General features: G+C 52.7%; 1 protein-coding gene across 1 annotated transcript in view; it reads right to left on the bottom strand.

Annotated features, from left to right (window-relative positions):
* KDM2A (lysine demethylase 2A) overlaps positions 1–14,969 on the bottom strand; it is a 32,286-nt gene that overhangs the window by 7,483 nt on the left and 9,834 nt on the right. Inside the window, exons 4-13 of the mRNA XM_058806357.1 lie at positions 9,915–10,053; positions 9,235–9,313; positions 8,009–8,055; positions 7,714–7,892; positions 6,871–6,977; positions 6,472–6,565; positions 5,842–5,995; positions 5,034–5,149; positions 4,793–4,919; positions 3,518–3,939 (exon numbers count right to left, since the gene is read on the bottom strand). Of these exons, the coding sequence (XP_058662340.1) occupies positions 3,518–3,939; positions 4,793–4,919; positions 5,034–5,149; positions 5,842–5,995; positions 6,472–6,565; positions 6,871–6,977; positions 7,714–7,892; positions 8,009–8,055; positions 9,235–9,313; positions 9,915–10,053 (1,464 nt within the window). The remainder of the gene's footprint in view (positions 1–3,517; positions 3,940–4,792; positions 4,920–5,033; positions 5,150–5,841; positions 5,996–6,471; positions 6,566–6,870; positions 6,978–7,713; positions 7,893–8,008; positions 8,056–9,234; positions 9,314–9,914; positions 10,054–14,969) is intronic.

The raw sequence follows: 14,969 nt of genomic DNA, 5'->3' as shown, positions 1-14,969 counted from the left end.
GCGCTGTGGCCGGCGGGACGCGGCAGAGGGGACCCTGCGCTCACACGGCCGGAGCGCCTCGGCAGCGGCGCCGGCGAGAGCGCCCCGGGAACGGGAGAGGTGAGCCCAAGCACTGGCCAGGGACCCCTCCGGAAAAGCAAAGGTCCCCCCGCGGTCCCCTCCCACCCTGTCCGGGACAGGAGCGTCCCCGCGTCCCCTCCCCGCGCCACGAGCCTTGCCAGCTGCCTGACCTTGCGCCGCTGGAGCTGCCGAGACTCTGGGGTGAAGTTTGCCGAGCCCTCTTTGTTTCGGTGCCCGCACTGCGAGGGCTGGGGCCCCCTCCCTTCTCCCCGGACACCTCCGGGGGCTGGCTCAGACCCCGGCCGGACCCCCGGTGTGCGGGGACATGGCTGGGGAGCAGCTGCGCCCCCCGCCCCGAGCGCCCCCGGCTCCTCCCCGCCCCCAGCAGCCGCACTGGCGGCCGCGTGCTCCTGCCGAGCCCTTGGGCAGCGGCGGCGGCAGCTTCCTGAGCCGGAGACAATGCTGCTGCGTCACCCACATGCGGTTCCCAGCAATGCTTTGCAACGGGAAGATGGCAGAAGAGAAAAAGGGAGCGAGGAAGCGGAGGGCAGAGCCGCGCTGCTGCAGCGCCGGGAGGGGCCGGGACGGCGGGGATTGGCGCAGGGTCCGGGCGGCGCTGCCCACCGGCCTCCCCGGGATCCCTCCCTCCCTCCGCCGCCGCAATCCGAGAGGCCGGGGCCGGGCTCCTCGGCGCCGGGCAGAGCGTGGCGGAGAGCCCTTACTCCGTCCCGCTCGGGCCCAGCCTCCCCGGCGCCTTTGTTTTGTCCGTTCCGAGGCGGGTTCGGGATCTGGGAGACCCCGCTGGAGAGAACGGGGCTTTGGAATGCAGGCAAGGATCAATCCCCTTGCCGCTCCCCCCAGGGTCTGCGCCCCCACACTCCCGACCTGGAGGGACAAACATCCCGCCAGCCAAGTTTGGGAGCAGCCACATTCCCAAAGGCACCGGGGACCAAACCGCTAGAGGGGGACAGATCCATTCCGGGCGATCAAGGTGTCCCCAAGCAATCCCAGCCCCCGGAGACGCCCCCCAGATATACACCGCAATTAAAATGGAGGAAACTCCAGAAATAAAACCAAACAGCACAGGGGAGCAGCGGCTGCTCCCACTTCTGATACATACAAAGCATCCGCAGACAACTCCAGCTTTGTGTTCCCAGGAAGCCAGTCACATGCTGACCTGGCCCGGGACTGTCACCAACTGTGCAACCAGTGACACCCTCGGGTCCCCAGCATGGGCTCTCTCCGACCCGCAGGAAGGAGTGTGACCAGTGCTGCCATCCCACCATGGGAGACCTGCCTGGCACAGCTCATAGGCCATCCTGAACTTCCTCACCCATCCCTGAGGATTCCATCCCCATTCCTCACCAAATTCTCTCTCTGCCCACTGCCTAGTCAGACAGTGACCAATGCCACACCAGAGGTTTTGAGCTGAGGTCCTGGAGACAGGACCAGCACTTCAGGGAGAGGCTTATCTTGTTTCTACAATCCTTGGTGCTCCAACAGCTCCATGCACAGCACAGATATAACCTGTTTATGCCAGGACACAGGGGCCTGGTTTTAGACCTGCTGTCAGCTGCCTCATGACCATCCTCCTGTCAAAACCAGTCATGGAAATCACCACAGAGAGGTCAGAAATCATGGATGGAAGCAGTCAAAATACAACAGGACCTCTCAGAAATTCCCTCTTTGTCAATGATCCTTCCAATGACCTCCATCACACTCAGAATTTTCAGACAATTCCTACCACAGAGCTGAAAGTACAACATTGTCAAATCCAAAGTGTCACATCCCACCAAGTGACGCTCCAGGCTGAACTCGTGACAGGACACATATTTCTCCACGTGACCCAAAACACAGACACCCTGAAATCCTGATCACCACACAAGAGGCTGTGGGAAAAGGCAGCATTTTCCTGCTCCTGGAGTGCCTGGGCACACTGGATAGCAGAGGGTGGCACGCCTGCAAGTCTGGATGAGAAAATGCCATGTTCTGACCGTGGGGAGCACAGACCAAAGTGCAGCTTCCCTAGCTTGGCCAGATCCCAGCTCCATCAATGACCTTACCTGGTGACACAAGGGCAAAAGTACCTGCTGCAGATTGGTGGCCCCAGCTAGAAGTTTTAGCTAGAAATGTCTTAAGCCCTTCCCAGGCTTTACAAGCCAACTTCTACTGGCCACTTCCATCACCTCTATAGAAAATGGGTTTTCAAAGTAGAGCTTTGCTGTGGTTGGACAAACTTGTCCCATTTTCCCCAGCCACTGGAGGCTGTGACTAAGGATCTTGATGCCTTGAGGATGTCAGTCCTGAGGGACGGAGTCCTGCAGCTCAGGATTCTTCCAAACCTCCAAGGACAGCCAGCTCTAAGGAACAAATCCTCAGGGAAGTTGTCTGGGATCACAAAGGCTGTCACTCACAGCTCATCTGCGAGGTACAATTGGACACAGGGGCCTGGTCACACCAAAACTACAGGCACACCTTTACTACCTCCAAAATATGAACCGATTCTTTGATCAGGTCTCAAACTCCAACTGAACACCAATAACCTTTAAGGCTCTACCTTTAAAATGCCCAACACCAGGCTCCTTTCATCAGCCCAAGGGTGAAACACAGAGCTCCAAGCTCAGGTTCCTCCAGAGCACCATACAGGGCTCAGAAACACACACATCACATTCTCAAAGGTCACAGCACACACAGGATGCTTGAAAAGCCACAAAAAACAGAAATTCAGCCCCTAACAGCACCTAGACTCTTTCAGCCAAGAACCCAGAGCCACACCCTCTGCTCCAACACAGCAGAGCTCTGGATTTACCTGAACATTTCACAAAAAACCATCAGGAGACAGCACTCGGAAATAAAAACAATGGCAAAGACAAGAACACATGCACGACCCTGTCTGGATGTCAGCTTTGGTACAGGCAAGCAGCTGTACAGATCACCAACATCATGGAGGGGAGCAGAAGGTAACGTTTAGGGACTAGAATGGATTTCTGGGGATAGAGTGAAGCTGACATTCCCACTTCAGTGCTGAAACAGCTAAAACACCAAGGCTCATTGGGTCAGCTCAACAGATGAAGGCAAATAAAATCCAAACAACCCTCACCAGCCCAAAATAACTGACTCTCAACTCCAGGTCACACCCTGGGCAAACAACTCAAAGGAACAAAGCCAAATCCACCTGGGGCAAGGAAAAGGTTCCAACTGTCACAGAGTCCACAGCCAAAACTGGAAGTGAACTGCATCATCCACGAGCACTCCTGCACTGACAGCCATAAGGCACACAGCCAGGGCACAGGCACCCTCCTGCTTTCCCAATCCCAAATCCCAGGGCTGTCTCTCAGGGGTTACATCAGCCTCACACAGAGGAACAGGAGGACACCAATCCCGCCCCAGGACAGAGGCAGGGTGAGGTGAAGCCCAGCTTCCCTGTGGGAAGTGCTTTGCAGTCTCTCATCCCTACCTTGACATCAGCGATGAGGGCGTCCTCGTCCTCGATGCCGGTGGGAACGCACTTCTTGTGCAGAGGGAGCGACTCCAGCTTGTCCACGAGGCAGCGCAGCCCCTCCAGCTCAAACTGGGTCAGGTGCACCCTCCTGCTCTTGCGGGGGCTGCCCCCGCTGGGCTCCCAGGCCTGGCCGTTCTGGGAGCCGCGGCTGGAGTCAGAGGAGTCCATGGATGGGGTCTTCTTGAGAGCTGGCAGGCTGCTCCGGCAGCTCTTGCCCAGTTCGTCGTAGTCCACGCTGGCACCGTTGGCGATGGGGCTGGTGAGAATGGACCTCCTGGTCGCGGGGCGCCGGGACTCCTTCCCTGCTGCATCCTCATCATCATCCTCCTCCTCCTCCTCTTCCATGTTCACCGAGTCCGAGGAGCTCAGCTCCATATCTGCCATGATGGCGAAACAGGAGAGCAATCACAGGAAGTGTTCTGTGTTTAGTGGGATCTCCCCCAGTCATGAGGGATGCTGGAGCAACAGATTTGTAGGAGGTGAAAGGAACAGAGAAGCTGAAAAAGCTGAAAACAGCTAAACACCCTTCCCATTCCTGGCCTGTCTGTGGGAATGCAGGGCACCAGATATGGAAAAAGGTCCCAGAGGAAGAAATAGCAAATGCTCTGGACTGAATTTCATGTCGTAGACTTAATTTCATGGAATTGGGTTGGAAGGGACCTGGACTGTCATCTAGCCCAACCCCAGTGCCATGGGCCTGGACATGCCATGGGCCTGGATATGCCATGGGCCTGGACACCTTTCACTACATCATGTTGCTTAAAGCCCTATTCAACCTCATTTTGCTTTGGAGGACTTGGGATCTCCAGCTGAGGGCTCAGGATCTTGATGCTGCCTTCAAGATGCGATAAAGAGGATGTGGACTCACTCATGACCGTGAGGTCGCTGAGACCTCCAAGTAACAGTGTCAGCCCCTCAAACCCTGTGTGCAGGAGGCCCTGGCCAGCCAGAGAGAATTCCTGCCCACAGCACCGTGGTGGCCACAGCAACTTCCCCCCACCTCTTCTGTATAAGGCTCTGAACTGGTGGTGTGCTGGTTTCACAGCTGTGAGGAACCTGGGCTGCTGCAGGGCCAGAGGAGGAAGCAGAAGTCTGGCTGGTTGTGACTTCATGCCCAAAAAAATCCCCACCCAGCCCTCCCCTGCCTGGCACACTGCTGAGCCAGTGCCCCAGCAGGAGGGTGCAAGAAGCCAGTTGGATAGGTAAGGGAGGAATAAGGGCTAGACTTACCCATGCTGAGGGATTCCTTCTGGAAGTCCTTGGTCAGGTGGGAGCGGTTGGTGATGCAGTACACGTAGCGCTCCAGCACGTACCAACACATCTCGTAATAGAAGGGATAACGAAATTTATTTGGGACCTGCAAAACAGGCAAGAGGATTTGTCAGGCCTCCTTCCCACTGCTGCTCTCAGATGACAGATGGCGCACCAGGAGTGGCCCAGTGTCCAGCACGGGTCTCCCACAGGTCCTTACCCGTGTGCGGTCCTCGATGCTGTAGATCCGGAGCTGCATAGGGATGTTGAAGCTGTGTAAGAAGTTGCCACCAAAAACCAGCGTGTCCATGGGAGTGTACACAGCATGGATCCAACCTTGGGGAGAAAGCAGAGTTGGAAGAATCCTTCTGATCCATCATGCATAGCTTTTTGTCACTCTGGTGTCATCCTAGATTGTTTCCTAATCATGTTAGGCCTAGCACCAAGGGGAACAGCCTTCTGAAGTCTGTTCCAACACTCTAAACACCTTCAAAATAACTCAAGTTCCATTCCTTATCTCCAAGGCTAAGCAATCCAGCCAAGTCCAACATCTGGGGAATTCCAGCGTGGGTTTCCTTAAGGCAAAGCCACTCAGTTCAGGAAAGTGTCAGTTGTGATAACAGGACTCAAATGAGTGAGTTGTGCAACCCCTGGTGTTTTCTGTTCCTGGTCCTGCTGTACACCACAGCTCTGTCACAAGACACCCAGGAAGCTGAGGAGCTGCCTTGAGCCAGCCTGTCCTGAACCTACACTGTTCCATGTGTCAACATGACAGGATCTGGGAAAGCCTCCTTTAATAATTAATCAAATGTGATATGAGCCAGCCACAGCTTTCCTAACACTTGGGCTGGATCCACAATGCCATCACAGGCATGTTTTTGGAGGTGGCAAGCAAGAGGACAGAGCCACATCACATCTCCCTCTCCCACTGACTCATGAGGGAGCTAAATCCTGCCAGTGTCCCAGGATTTTCAGTGCTGCCACAACCCTGGCCAAGACCAGGATGCCCCTGCCCACCCTGAGGGTACCTGAGGGGATGACAAATGTGTAGCCCTGCTTGAGCTCGATGCGCTGGCACTCTGACACTCTGTCCCCAAGGAAAATGTCTCCCTGCTTCCCTGAGAGAAGCCAGTTTTCATAGAGCTCCAGGTTCTGGGGTGTGGGAGGGATCAGCCAGAAGATCTGCAAATAAAGACAACACACTCATCTAAGTCATCACACAATGAACAGCTATGGCTTCTGCCCAACATCTCAATCTCCTCCTCATCCCTCTCCCTGAGAACTTCCCAGCAAAATGACTGCAACAGCTGCCCCCCTCGAGAGGGTGAGCAAGGCCTTTTCCAGCCTGACACAGAGTGTTACAGGTAGCCTGACCTTGGGAAGCTTTTTAAGCTATGATTTACATCAGTGTAAAGAGATACAGAGCCCAGGAAAGCCACCAGAGTGACAAGGAGATTTACTGACTTTGATTTACATGTTAGAGCTACACCTGAACTAGGGATTGGCACCTGTCTGGCTACATGCAATACAGATAAATTTAGGGTGGAAAAGATTTCGATTTGCTGTCTGGGACCCGCATCCTCAAGGATTTACACAAAAACAGACCAACAGGCACTTTCCTAAAGCGCCTATTGCTGTCCCAATAGGCACTGTCCTACCTTTCCCCCTCGGTGGATGTGGTACCACACAGAAGTGCCACCAAAGTCCACGTGGAAATCTGTGTAGCAGCCCTTGACACTCATCAAACAGTATCTGGTGGAAAACAAGATGAGAAGGTGAAAATGAATGGTGATCCACACTTTGGAGCAGATATGACATTCCAAGGGTCCCCCAAACCCAGGCCAATGGTTCAGAGCAGTGTAACAAACCACTCAGCCCCTTTTCCACACAGCTAAAGGGGATTCAAGAAGTGACTGCAGCGGCCTTACAAGTGTCACCCACAAAATAAGCTGGGAGACTGATCCTCCTCCTTCCCCTTGGTACACACTGCTGCTCCCTTGGGCAGTTTTGCTGCAAGAGATTGTTTGCTGCCTGCCACAGCTCAGGAAGCCACTTACTTCTGCACCTTTGGATACTGCATCTCCAGGATGGCATTGGTAGACTCTGTCTGACTTTCCTTCAGGTGCCTGGGCCACATGTTGTCAACCCAGTCAATCAAATCCACCTACAGCAGAGAGGGAGGAGACATGAGCAGAGAGAAAAGGGGCACAGCAAAACCTTTTGCTACCCTATGCTGGCAAATCCCTTTTTGGTCCTGGGACAGTGTGTTTCTGGGACAATCCTACACATAAAGCACTCAGGATCAGGTGTTCAGATGCCAGCTCTGGACTTCCATAAAAAATATGCCACACGGTATCTCCTAGGGGTGAGATTCAGCTCCCTAAACTTCAGGAGAGTCAGAGATGTCAAGGTTCCCTCTGCAGTTAACAGAGAGAAGTAACTGGCCCCACACAGCTGCCACTTCCACTCTGCTGACTGCAGAGGTAGTTCAAGATGTCCATCCCACCCATCCCACCTCCCACAACTCATCTTCCCAGCACAAAATAGCTTCCTGCCCCTCTTCCAGCACACCTCCAGTGCTGGCCTCCTCTGCCCTCAGAGATTTCAGCATTTTGCATCAGGAACTCTCCCTGCCACACTGTGCAGAGTTCAGACCTCCATGTTTCTAACTGCTGACAGCCAACAAACAGGCTATCTCTCCACAGAGTGACATGCCAGGGACTTGGCCATGGCCACCACAGCCTGACTAGGAGATCAACTCCAGCAGCTTCCAGACTGACATCCCTGCTGGGCCCATGTGTGTTCTGAGTAGCTCTTCTACCACATCCCAATGCCAGGCTGCACCTCGCCTCCAGACTTCCAGAGAAAGCAGATCCCTGGGGAGGAAGAGCCCCACTCACCGTAGCAGGTCTCTGCACCAGGTTCTCCAGCTTGGTGTGGCTGAACTCCAGGCTGATGACGTTGTAGAGTTTCTCCCGCTCCTCCTCTGGCGTTTCGTAGTAGCGCGCCCACTGCGCCATGGACATCTCGATGTCCCGCTGCGTGTTCACGTCCATCACATCCACTATCCGTCTGCTCCCTGCCACAGTGACAGACACGTCACTGAGCTGTCCCTGTGCCCCACAGGCTCCAGGGGGCGGGATCCTCAAAGAGCCCAGCCACACAAGGGAGTGCAGGGTGGCTCTGGACACTTACCCACACACAGCCGCACATCGTTCACGCTGAAGTCCGGATCCGGCATCCTGTGGGACAAATATCTGGCTAAAAAGACCATCAAGTGCTTCTGGCTGCATTCTGTGACCCAGGAATTGGCACCCTGAAGGTACATCTGTGCTGATTTGGTGCTGGAGAAGGCCATGGAAGAGGATCTCTAGGGGCACAGGATTGGGGTGAACACTAGGACAAACTTCTGGCTTGGGAAGCAGGCTTGGGAATAGGATGTACCATTCCCAGAGCTGCTGTACAGTGACTTCTAGCAAAGGAGCCAGGAGGCCTTGAACCAAGCAATTCCATCTCTCATTTTAAAGGCTGCTTGTGTGAGTTATCCCAGTCCAAAGGCACGGCCAGAGCAGGACACGCAGTATATTCCACTGACACAGCAGAACCACTCCAATGTTTGTACTGGCACCCTCCTCTGTACAAACACTGCTGTCACAGGCAGAGCAGGCTGGCAGCCATTCGAGCAGCTCTTGACCCAGAGAAATATCCAAAAGCTCAGGAGAAATCCAGTTTCAGCCACACTGTAATACCCAGTATTAAATCTCCACCCTCCCAAGTCACCCAGCAGTTAGGCTGAGCCTGGCATGACTTCCTACCCAATTCACCCCAGCAAAGAACATCCTGCACTGGATGAGATGTCATCCATCTGTTCACAGCTATGGAACCTCATGGTTTCAGAGCAGCGCTGTTGGTACTAGCTCTGAAAGTTTGTGAGGGGTCATTTATTCCCTCTAATCAACCCCAAAAACACTGACCCAGTTTACACTTACAGCTGCAAACCTCAATGGATGTACTGCAGCAAGAGAGGCAGACAGAAGCTTAGAAGTTCGGAAAATCAGGTTGGAATTCTGGAAAATGCCAGAAATACTACAAATTGTTTGATTCTCTGGCAATAGATGCCTATGTTACTAGGAAAGAAACCCAGCCAGATGTTGCATCAGAGCAGCAGTGGGACTTTCCAGACATTTGGTGGAATTCTGATCACCTACAGCCAATTCAGTCCTCTCATTTTCAGTCCAGACAGACTAGGAAGAAGGGGATAACTGAGCTGGAATATATTTCTCTCTGTCCACTGCACATCAAGAACAGCGTGGAGATGAGAGTCAAACCAGCCTAGCAGAGCCAGGAGCAGATCCCACAGAGTGTGACGAGATGAAGGAATTGGCCAGAGTCACCCACCACTCCATGCTCCCAGCACTTACTTTATCCCCAGGCCGTCGGAGCTCCTGAAGATGAGTGGGTCCCTCAGGCCACCCCGCTGGATGTACTCTACTGTGAAGTCTGGTGTGGGGAGAGAAGAAGAGGGAAAGTTTATGAGAAACTCCTTCAGAGTGTTCTAGACATGCTCAGGTTGAAAAGGTTCTGTGGAGATCCCTAGACCAACCCTGCTCCTCACTTTTCTACACTCCTTCAGAAATCCTGGAACGCCTTTGCAGCAGTTCTCAGAGGCAGCAGGGTGTGTGCTGCTGACAAGCCTCAGACAGGGCCCCTAAGGAGGGTTTGCTCCAACAGGCTGCTCCTGACAGGTGAACAGCCTGGATTTTGGTGCTCGCTTCCCTAGGAAGCTTAGAGCCAAGCTAGAGATGCCTTGCAGAGGCGCTCCTCCCTCCCAGTAAATCCTCATGAGGGGCTGTGTGATGAAAAGCCATCCCACGGAGCCGTGTGCGTGCTGAAAGGAAGGGGAGACATCCCACACAGTCCTTGAATTAAGGATCTGGTAGACACGTGGCTGCAATTACAGGTGCTGACCCAGGCAAACCCTCCCATTCCTGGCTGCCACGTGTCCCAGCAAGCTGCAGACCAGCTCCATGCTCTCCAGAGCGAGCAGTTTCCATGACATTCCCCACACACACTCCCTGGGACCAGCAGCCCCAAGACAAACCTTTGCCTTCCATGAAGACCACGAAAGTGGAGTTGAACTTGTTGGTGGACAGCTTTTCCTCGAGGTCAAACGTTCTCTTCCCTTCAATCTCATCATCGGAGATGCCGTCGTCCTCGTAACGCCGCCGCATCGTGCCACGCTGAGGGGAGAACACCGAGAAGGGAGAAGTTAGGGACCAGGAAGGGAAGCTATGGAGCAGGAGGAACAATCAGAGCCTCATCCCAGCCTAACACAGCTCAGCCACGGCCTCTAGGGGAGCTCAGGTCTGTCCTGAACCCAAAACATAGCACGGAAACATCAGCTTGGCCCCTCCTCCATCCAGATTTGTGCTAATTGGGCTTTATGAGACAGATAATCACTCCTAATGAACTCTCACACGGAAATAAGGGAGGAGGGGAGAGAGTTTAGTGTAACAGAGGCAAAGAACAAAGAATCAGTTCCCCACTTTTACAGATGCATCAGTATTTTGCTGCACTAGAGGTAAAGGCACTTGTGAGTTTAAACCTCTGCCATAACAACAATGATTTAAAAAAAGACTCGCAAGTTTTCATCTTTGGCTGTGCCTGTACACAGAAAGCTGATTTATTCTCTTGTTTGTGAGGAGAAGAATAGCAGAGTGGAAGGAACAATTTTCTTAGAGGGTCTTGTAAGCACATCTGTACAGGGATTCCTGACAGACATCCTCTTCTGACATTGCTGGATCTGGAAGAAATTACTGTCCCCAGCTGCTGGCCACCTGGCCAGAGAGCAGAGCCCTGCGTGGGAATGCTCCCTAAATCCCCTCAGATAAAAGGCAAACCTGCTCTGCATTAGCCAAGCTGCCTTCCCCTAATTAGGGACGTTCCCATTATCAAGCGTGCACACCAACTGCAGGGCCAGCAGACAGCCAGGGAGGGATGGGGCAGGAGGTGACACAGCTGCTGGCACCTGCCTGCAGCAGGGAGGGGCAGTGTCACATCCCCAGCACCGCCACCAGAACCAGCCTGCCATAACCTCACTGGAGAAAGAGGAATGAACTCCTTCGTACAGAAGCACTGCTTTAAATAAAATTTTTTAGATTAATTAGATGAACCAGTGCAGGAGCACGTAGGGACACACACAAAAAAAGGCTTTTCCCCCACCCCCTCCAACATTTAATTTTAACTCCCAGTTTCAAGCAGGCTGATGGATGCACAAGGAGTTCCCCTGCCATCAAGACAGAGTCACTCAGCCATTGTTCACAGCCCATTGACGGTGCTGAGCTTTCCAACCTCCCTACCAAACCCCCGAGTGACTGGGACACAAACACCTCATCAGCCAGGCACCAACAATTGGCTGCTCCTGAATGGGGCACTTCAGGCAGAGTCTTCAGGATCCTGCAGCCAGCGTCTGTCCAATGGCCCCGAGGATTAAACAGTCTGGAAAAGGGCTGCTGTCCTTTGTCTTAAACCATCCACTAAAGAGGAGTGGGATCTCCCCGTTTTTAACAACACAAAAACTCACTTTACTTGTGGGTTTTTACAGAGATACTTGTATAAAGGCAGGAAAATGCATTTAAAAAGCACAGACATATGGGAGTGGCACCAGCAGAAGTGACCTATTCCTTGGGAACACTTGGATTTTCACACTGCTAAGGCTGGGCTGCACTCACCAAAAACTGCAACTCCCAAATGTTCCTCTGCCTTTAAACTGAGACTGGCCCTTCCAAGGGGATGCATCAGAATTTGAAATTAGAGATACAGAGGTGTTATGACTGTGTTATAAGGGATGATTAGCCCATCTCATAATGCACTTATCCTTAAAAATCATGGAATCCAGGAAGCCTGTGTGGTACTCAGCTTTAAAATGAAGGTACAGAGCAGAGAGGGGATTGCCCTGTGCAGGATTTAGGGACAATGAGCAAACTTCAAACTCAGCTTTTCCTAAAGAACCCAGCATTTTGGGGAAAGGCCCACTTCATCCTATTCCTTACTAAAGCACACCAGGGAAGTTCAAGGCACATCTATGCCGGGTAAGGATGTGAATCACCTTCCAGCATCACCAACGTTTCACTCTTCCCAATCCGAGGCAAGTCTAGGACTACAGATCCCAGCAGGCAGCTCTGTCAGAGAGGATGTGCACAAAGAGGAGGAGGATTCTGCAGTCCATGGTATCACCTGCTTTGGGATCAAGCAGGACCAGGCTGCTTTTGGACCTTCTCCCTTACTCCAGACACTCACTTTTAGGGGGAAAAGCAGCTCCTTTGTCTTTGCTGGATTCAAAACCTCACCTTTTGGGAGGAAAAGGTTTAGCATGGAAAATCTGGCAAGAAGAGGCTATGTCCAAACCACTCCCTTAATAGATTATACTTGATTCCCCTGGCTACACTTAACCAGAAGCAGGGGTTACTGCACTGGGCTGGAACTCAGGTGAGCCCCATTTGAGGACAAACCTCGGGATACCCAGGCTGGAATGCAGCTCCAGCCACAGACACGATGACCAGGCATTGTCTGTTCTTCTGGAAGTGGCACCAAGCCAAGCTCTGGACTGTGTAGAGCAGCTCATTCAACAGAAATGTGACCACGTGGCTGGGCCTGATTCGGATCCTTGTGGTGCCACGGGTGGATGCTGGAGATGCACTGTGGGATCAGGGCCCTGTTCAGACTCTTTCCCAGATGTCCTTCACAGCACAGCCTCCAAAGCAAACAGGTTGGAACCTTCAACCCAAACCACTCCACGATAAGGCAGCCACACCACAGAAGTGCAAACACCAGGAAACAGGCAGGAACACCTTAAACTTGAATCCTTTGCAATGAGGAAACAAGGATGCAAAACACAGAAGGAAGAGGATTGTGTCCTCCAGCCGAGCAAATTCCAAAGTCTATTGCTCCTGTCATCAGCAAAGCATCAGCCACAAACCCCCTCCAGCTCCCAGGCAGATCAGCTTTGCCCTGTTCCCATGGGCAGGGCAGAGTCTGGCCTCCTAATTGGCCCAGCATGAGGAAAGCAGGATCCCAGCGTGGCTGAGGACCCAAAAGCACAATGCAAACAGCTCCCATTCCATTGGACCCAGCCGGGGCCACGCTGCTTTCAAGTCATTGTTGTCTTGGGAGGGTGGGGAAAAACAATATTTCAGGGCCCCAGAGCAGGCAGGAGGAAGGAAAGGCTTCTGTGCTTCTAGGCATGCGGTATGGGAGAGGCAGCAGCTGCGGGAGTCTTCCCCTCCTGGAGCCTGCAGCTTCCTCACAGCACAGTGACACAAACCACAGACCCCATGTCCCCAAACTGGGTCTCTGTATGAGGACAGATGTGCTCAGTGGATGCTCCAAAACCCCCTTGCTTCTGATGTGCCACACAGCCACACAGGAAATTGCTGCCTGGATAAATAACTGGCTACAGGTGACACCTGCGAAGCCATGACAAGCTAATGCCAACCTAACCTTGCCACTACTGCACACACAGAGCTGTGCCAGTCCTTCTGACAGCACCAAGTGTGACTTCTTCCCAGGAAGAGCTGGCCACCCTTGTCCCAGAGCCTGTGCTAGGGATGGGGCTTGGCTGAGTATCCCTTCCCAGCACATTCCTACAGCCCATCCAGAGAACATCAGCAACTCACAGGCCTGGACTCTTAGACCAGAACTGCTTCTTCCTGGGAGTGACTCCACTATTGGGAGACCTTCCAGCATCAACCAGTTCAGCCAGGGACACAGCTTCCCAAAATGAGATCAGCAGCTGTCCCCAAAACTGCCACCTGTGAGAACGTTCTGGGTGAAGTTCAGCTCCAGAGAAGAAAGGGCACAGAGTCAGGCACATCACATTATCTGTAGGACAACCTCAGAATTCAGTACTAAGCAGCAATATTTAAATATCACTTTGTTTTCCCAGCTTTCTCTTAGAATTCAGGCATTTTTCATCCTGCTGAGAGTTTTACTAAGGAAGAACTGTCAAGTGGTCCAAACCTTTTCTCTCTGTGTCAGGCAGGGTCAAGATAAAGGCACTTTATTCATCCTCCAAGACCAGACAGCCAGCAATTCCCACCTAAGATAGCTGTCCTTCACCATTTCTTTCTGACCCTCCTGGGTACCTTTCAATTAACGGAGGAAATAGGAAGCATGAATATTAATCCTGCTGACAGATATCCCTTCTATTCTGATTCTTTCACCTCCATTCTCCTTCACCCAGGGATTCCAGGGAGATCTCCACAGCGGCACTCTCCAAAATCCTTCCTTGGAAACCTCTTTCCATCAGCAAGCGCTGCCTCCATGGAGCACAGCTCCCTCTAACAGCAAAGGAGCTGACAGTCAGCTGAAGAGAGCCAGAAAACTCCTCTCCTGTGAGGTTTTTTTGAGGGGAGAACGAGTACAAGGTCACATTTGAAGAAAAGAACAGGCCGTCCTTTCGCTGAAAGAGCCTCATGTATTTAAAGAGTGAAACCAACAACCAACACACACCACAGTATTTTAGTCACTTCCTGTCCTGTCTGCTGCCATCCCCTCCCTCAGCTTCATCTCCCAGGCACCAGGAACCTCTTCCTGCTATGCCGCAGCTCCTTCCCCCTCAGGAGACCAGAGCACCCCTCTCACTTTTCCTCTCCCTCTGCCTGTTGTCTTTCCAGAGCAGCTTGCCTGTGTGAAGCCTCCCACAACTCTCTTCTACTCCTCTGACATGAAGAATGCAGGAAAGTTTCACCTCCATTTCCAATCCCAAAATCCCCCTGTTGCAGGTTTTAACTTCTCCCTGGCTCCCAGTGTATCCATAGGACAGTGCATTTCTTCCTTACCCCATCCCTTTGCAGGTTTACTCTGCTGAAATGCACCCAAATTGATAATAAATCAACCAGCTCAACTCTCCTCAGTTAAGGAATTTAACTTCTCACATATTTTTACAGCAAACTGTGGCTCTTGCCTAGATAAATCCAGATCTACAACATTTGAATCTCTTGATGGGTGTTCTGATCTCCAGTGAGTACCTGAGGCAAGCCCAGGATTCTGCCTGAGACCTTGTGCTGAGAATCCCCAGCAATTTTAGCAGTGGCAAAGTGGGAAGAACAACATCCATTTCTCCAGGAAGCCACAAGGCAGCCTGACAGGAGGATGG

Source organism: Ammospiza caudacuta, chromosome 6 (assembly GCF_027887145.1).
Source record: "Ammospiza caudacuta isolate bAmmCau1 chromosome 6, bAmmCau1.pri, whole genome shotgun sequence".
Classification (NCBI taxonomy): domain Eukaryota; kingdom Metazoa; phylum Chordata; class Aves; order Passeriformes; family Passerellidae; genus Ammospiza; species Ammospiza caudacuta.
Note: the sequence above shows the minus strand (reverse complement) of the source record. Positions and strands in the feature narration are given on the sequence as shown.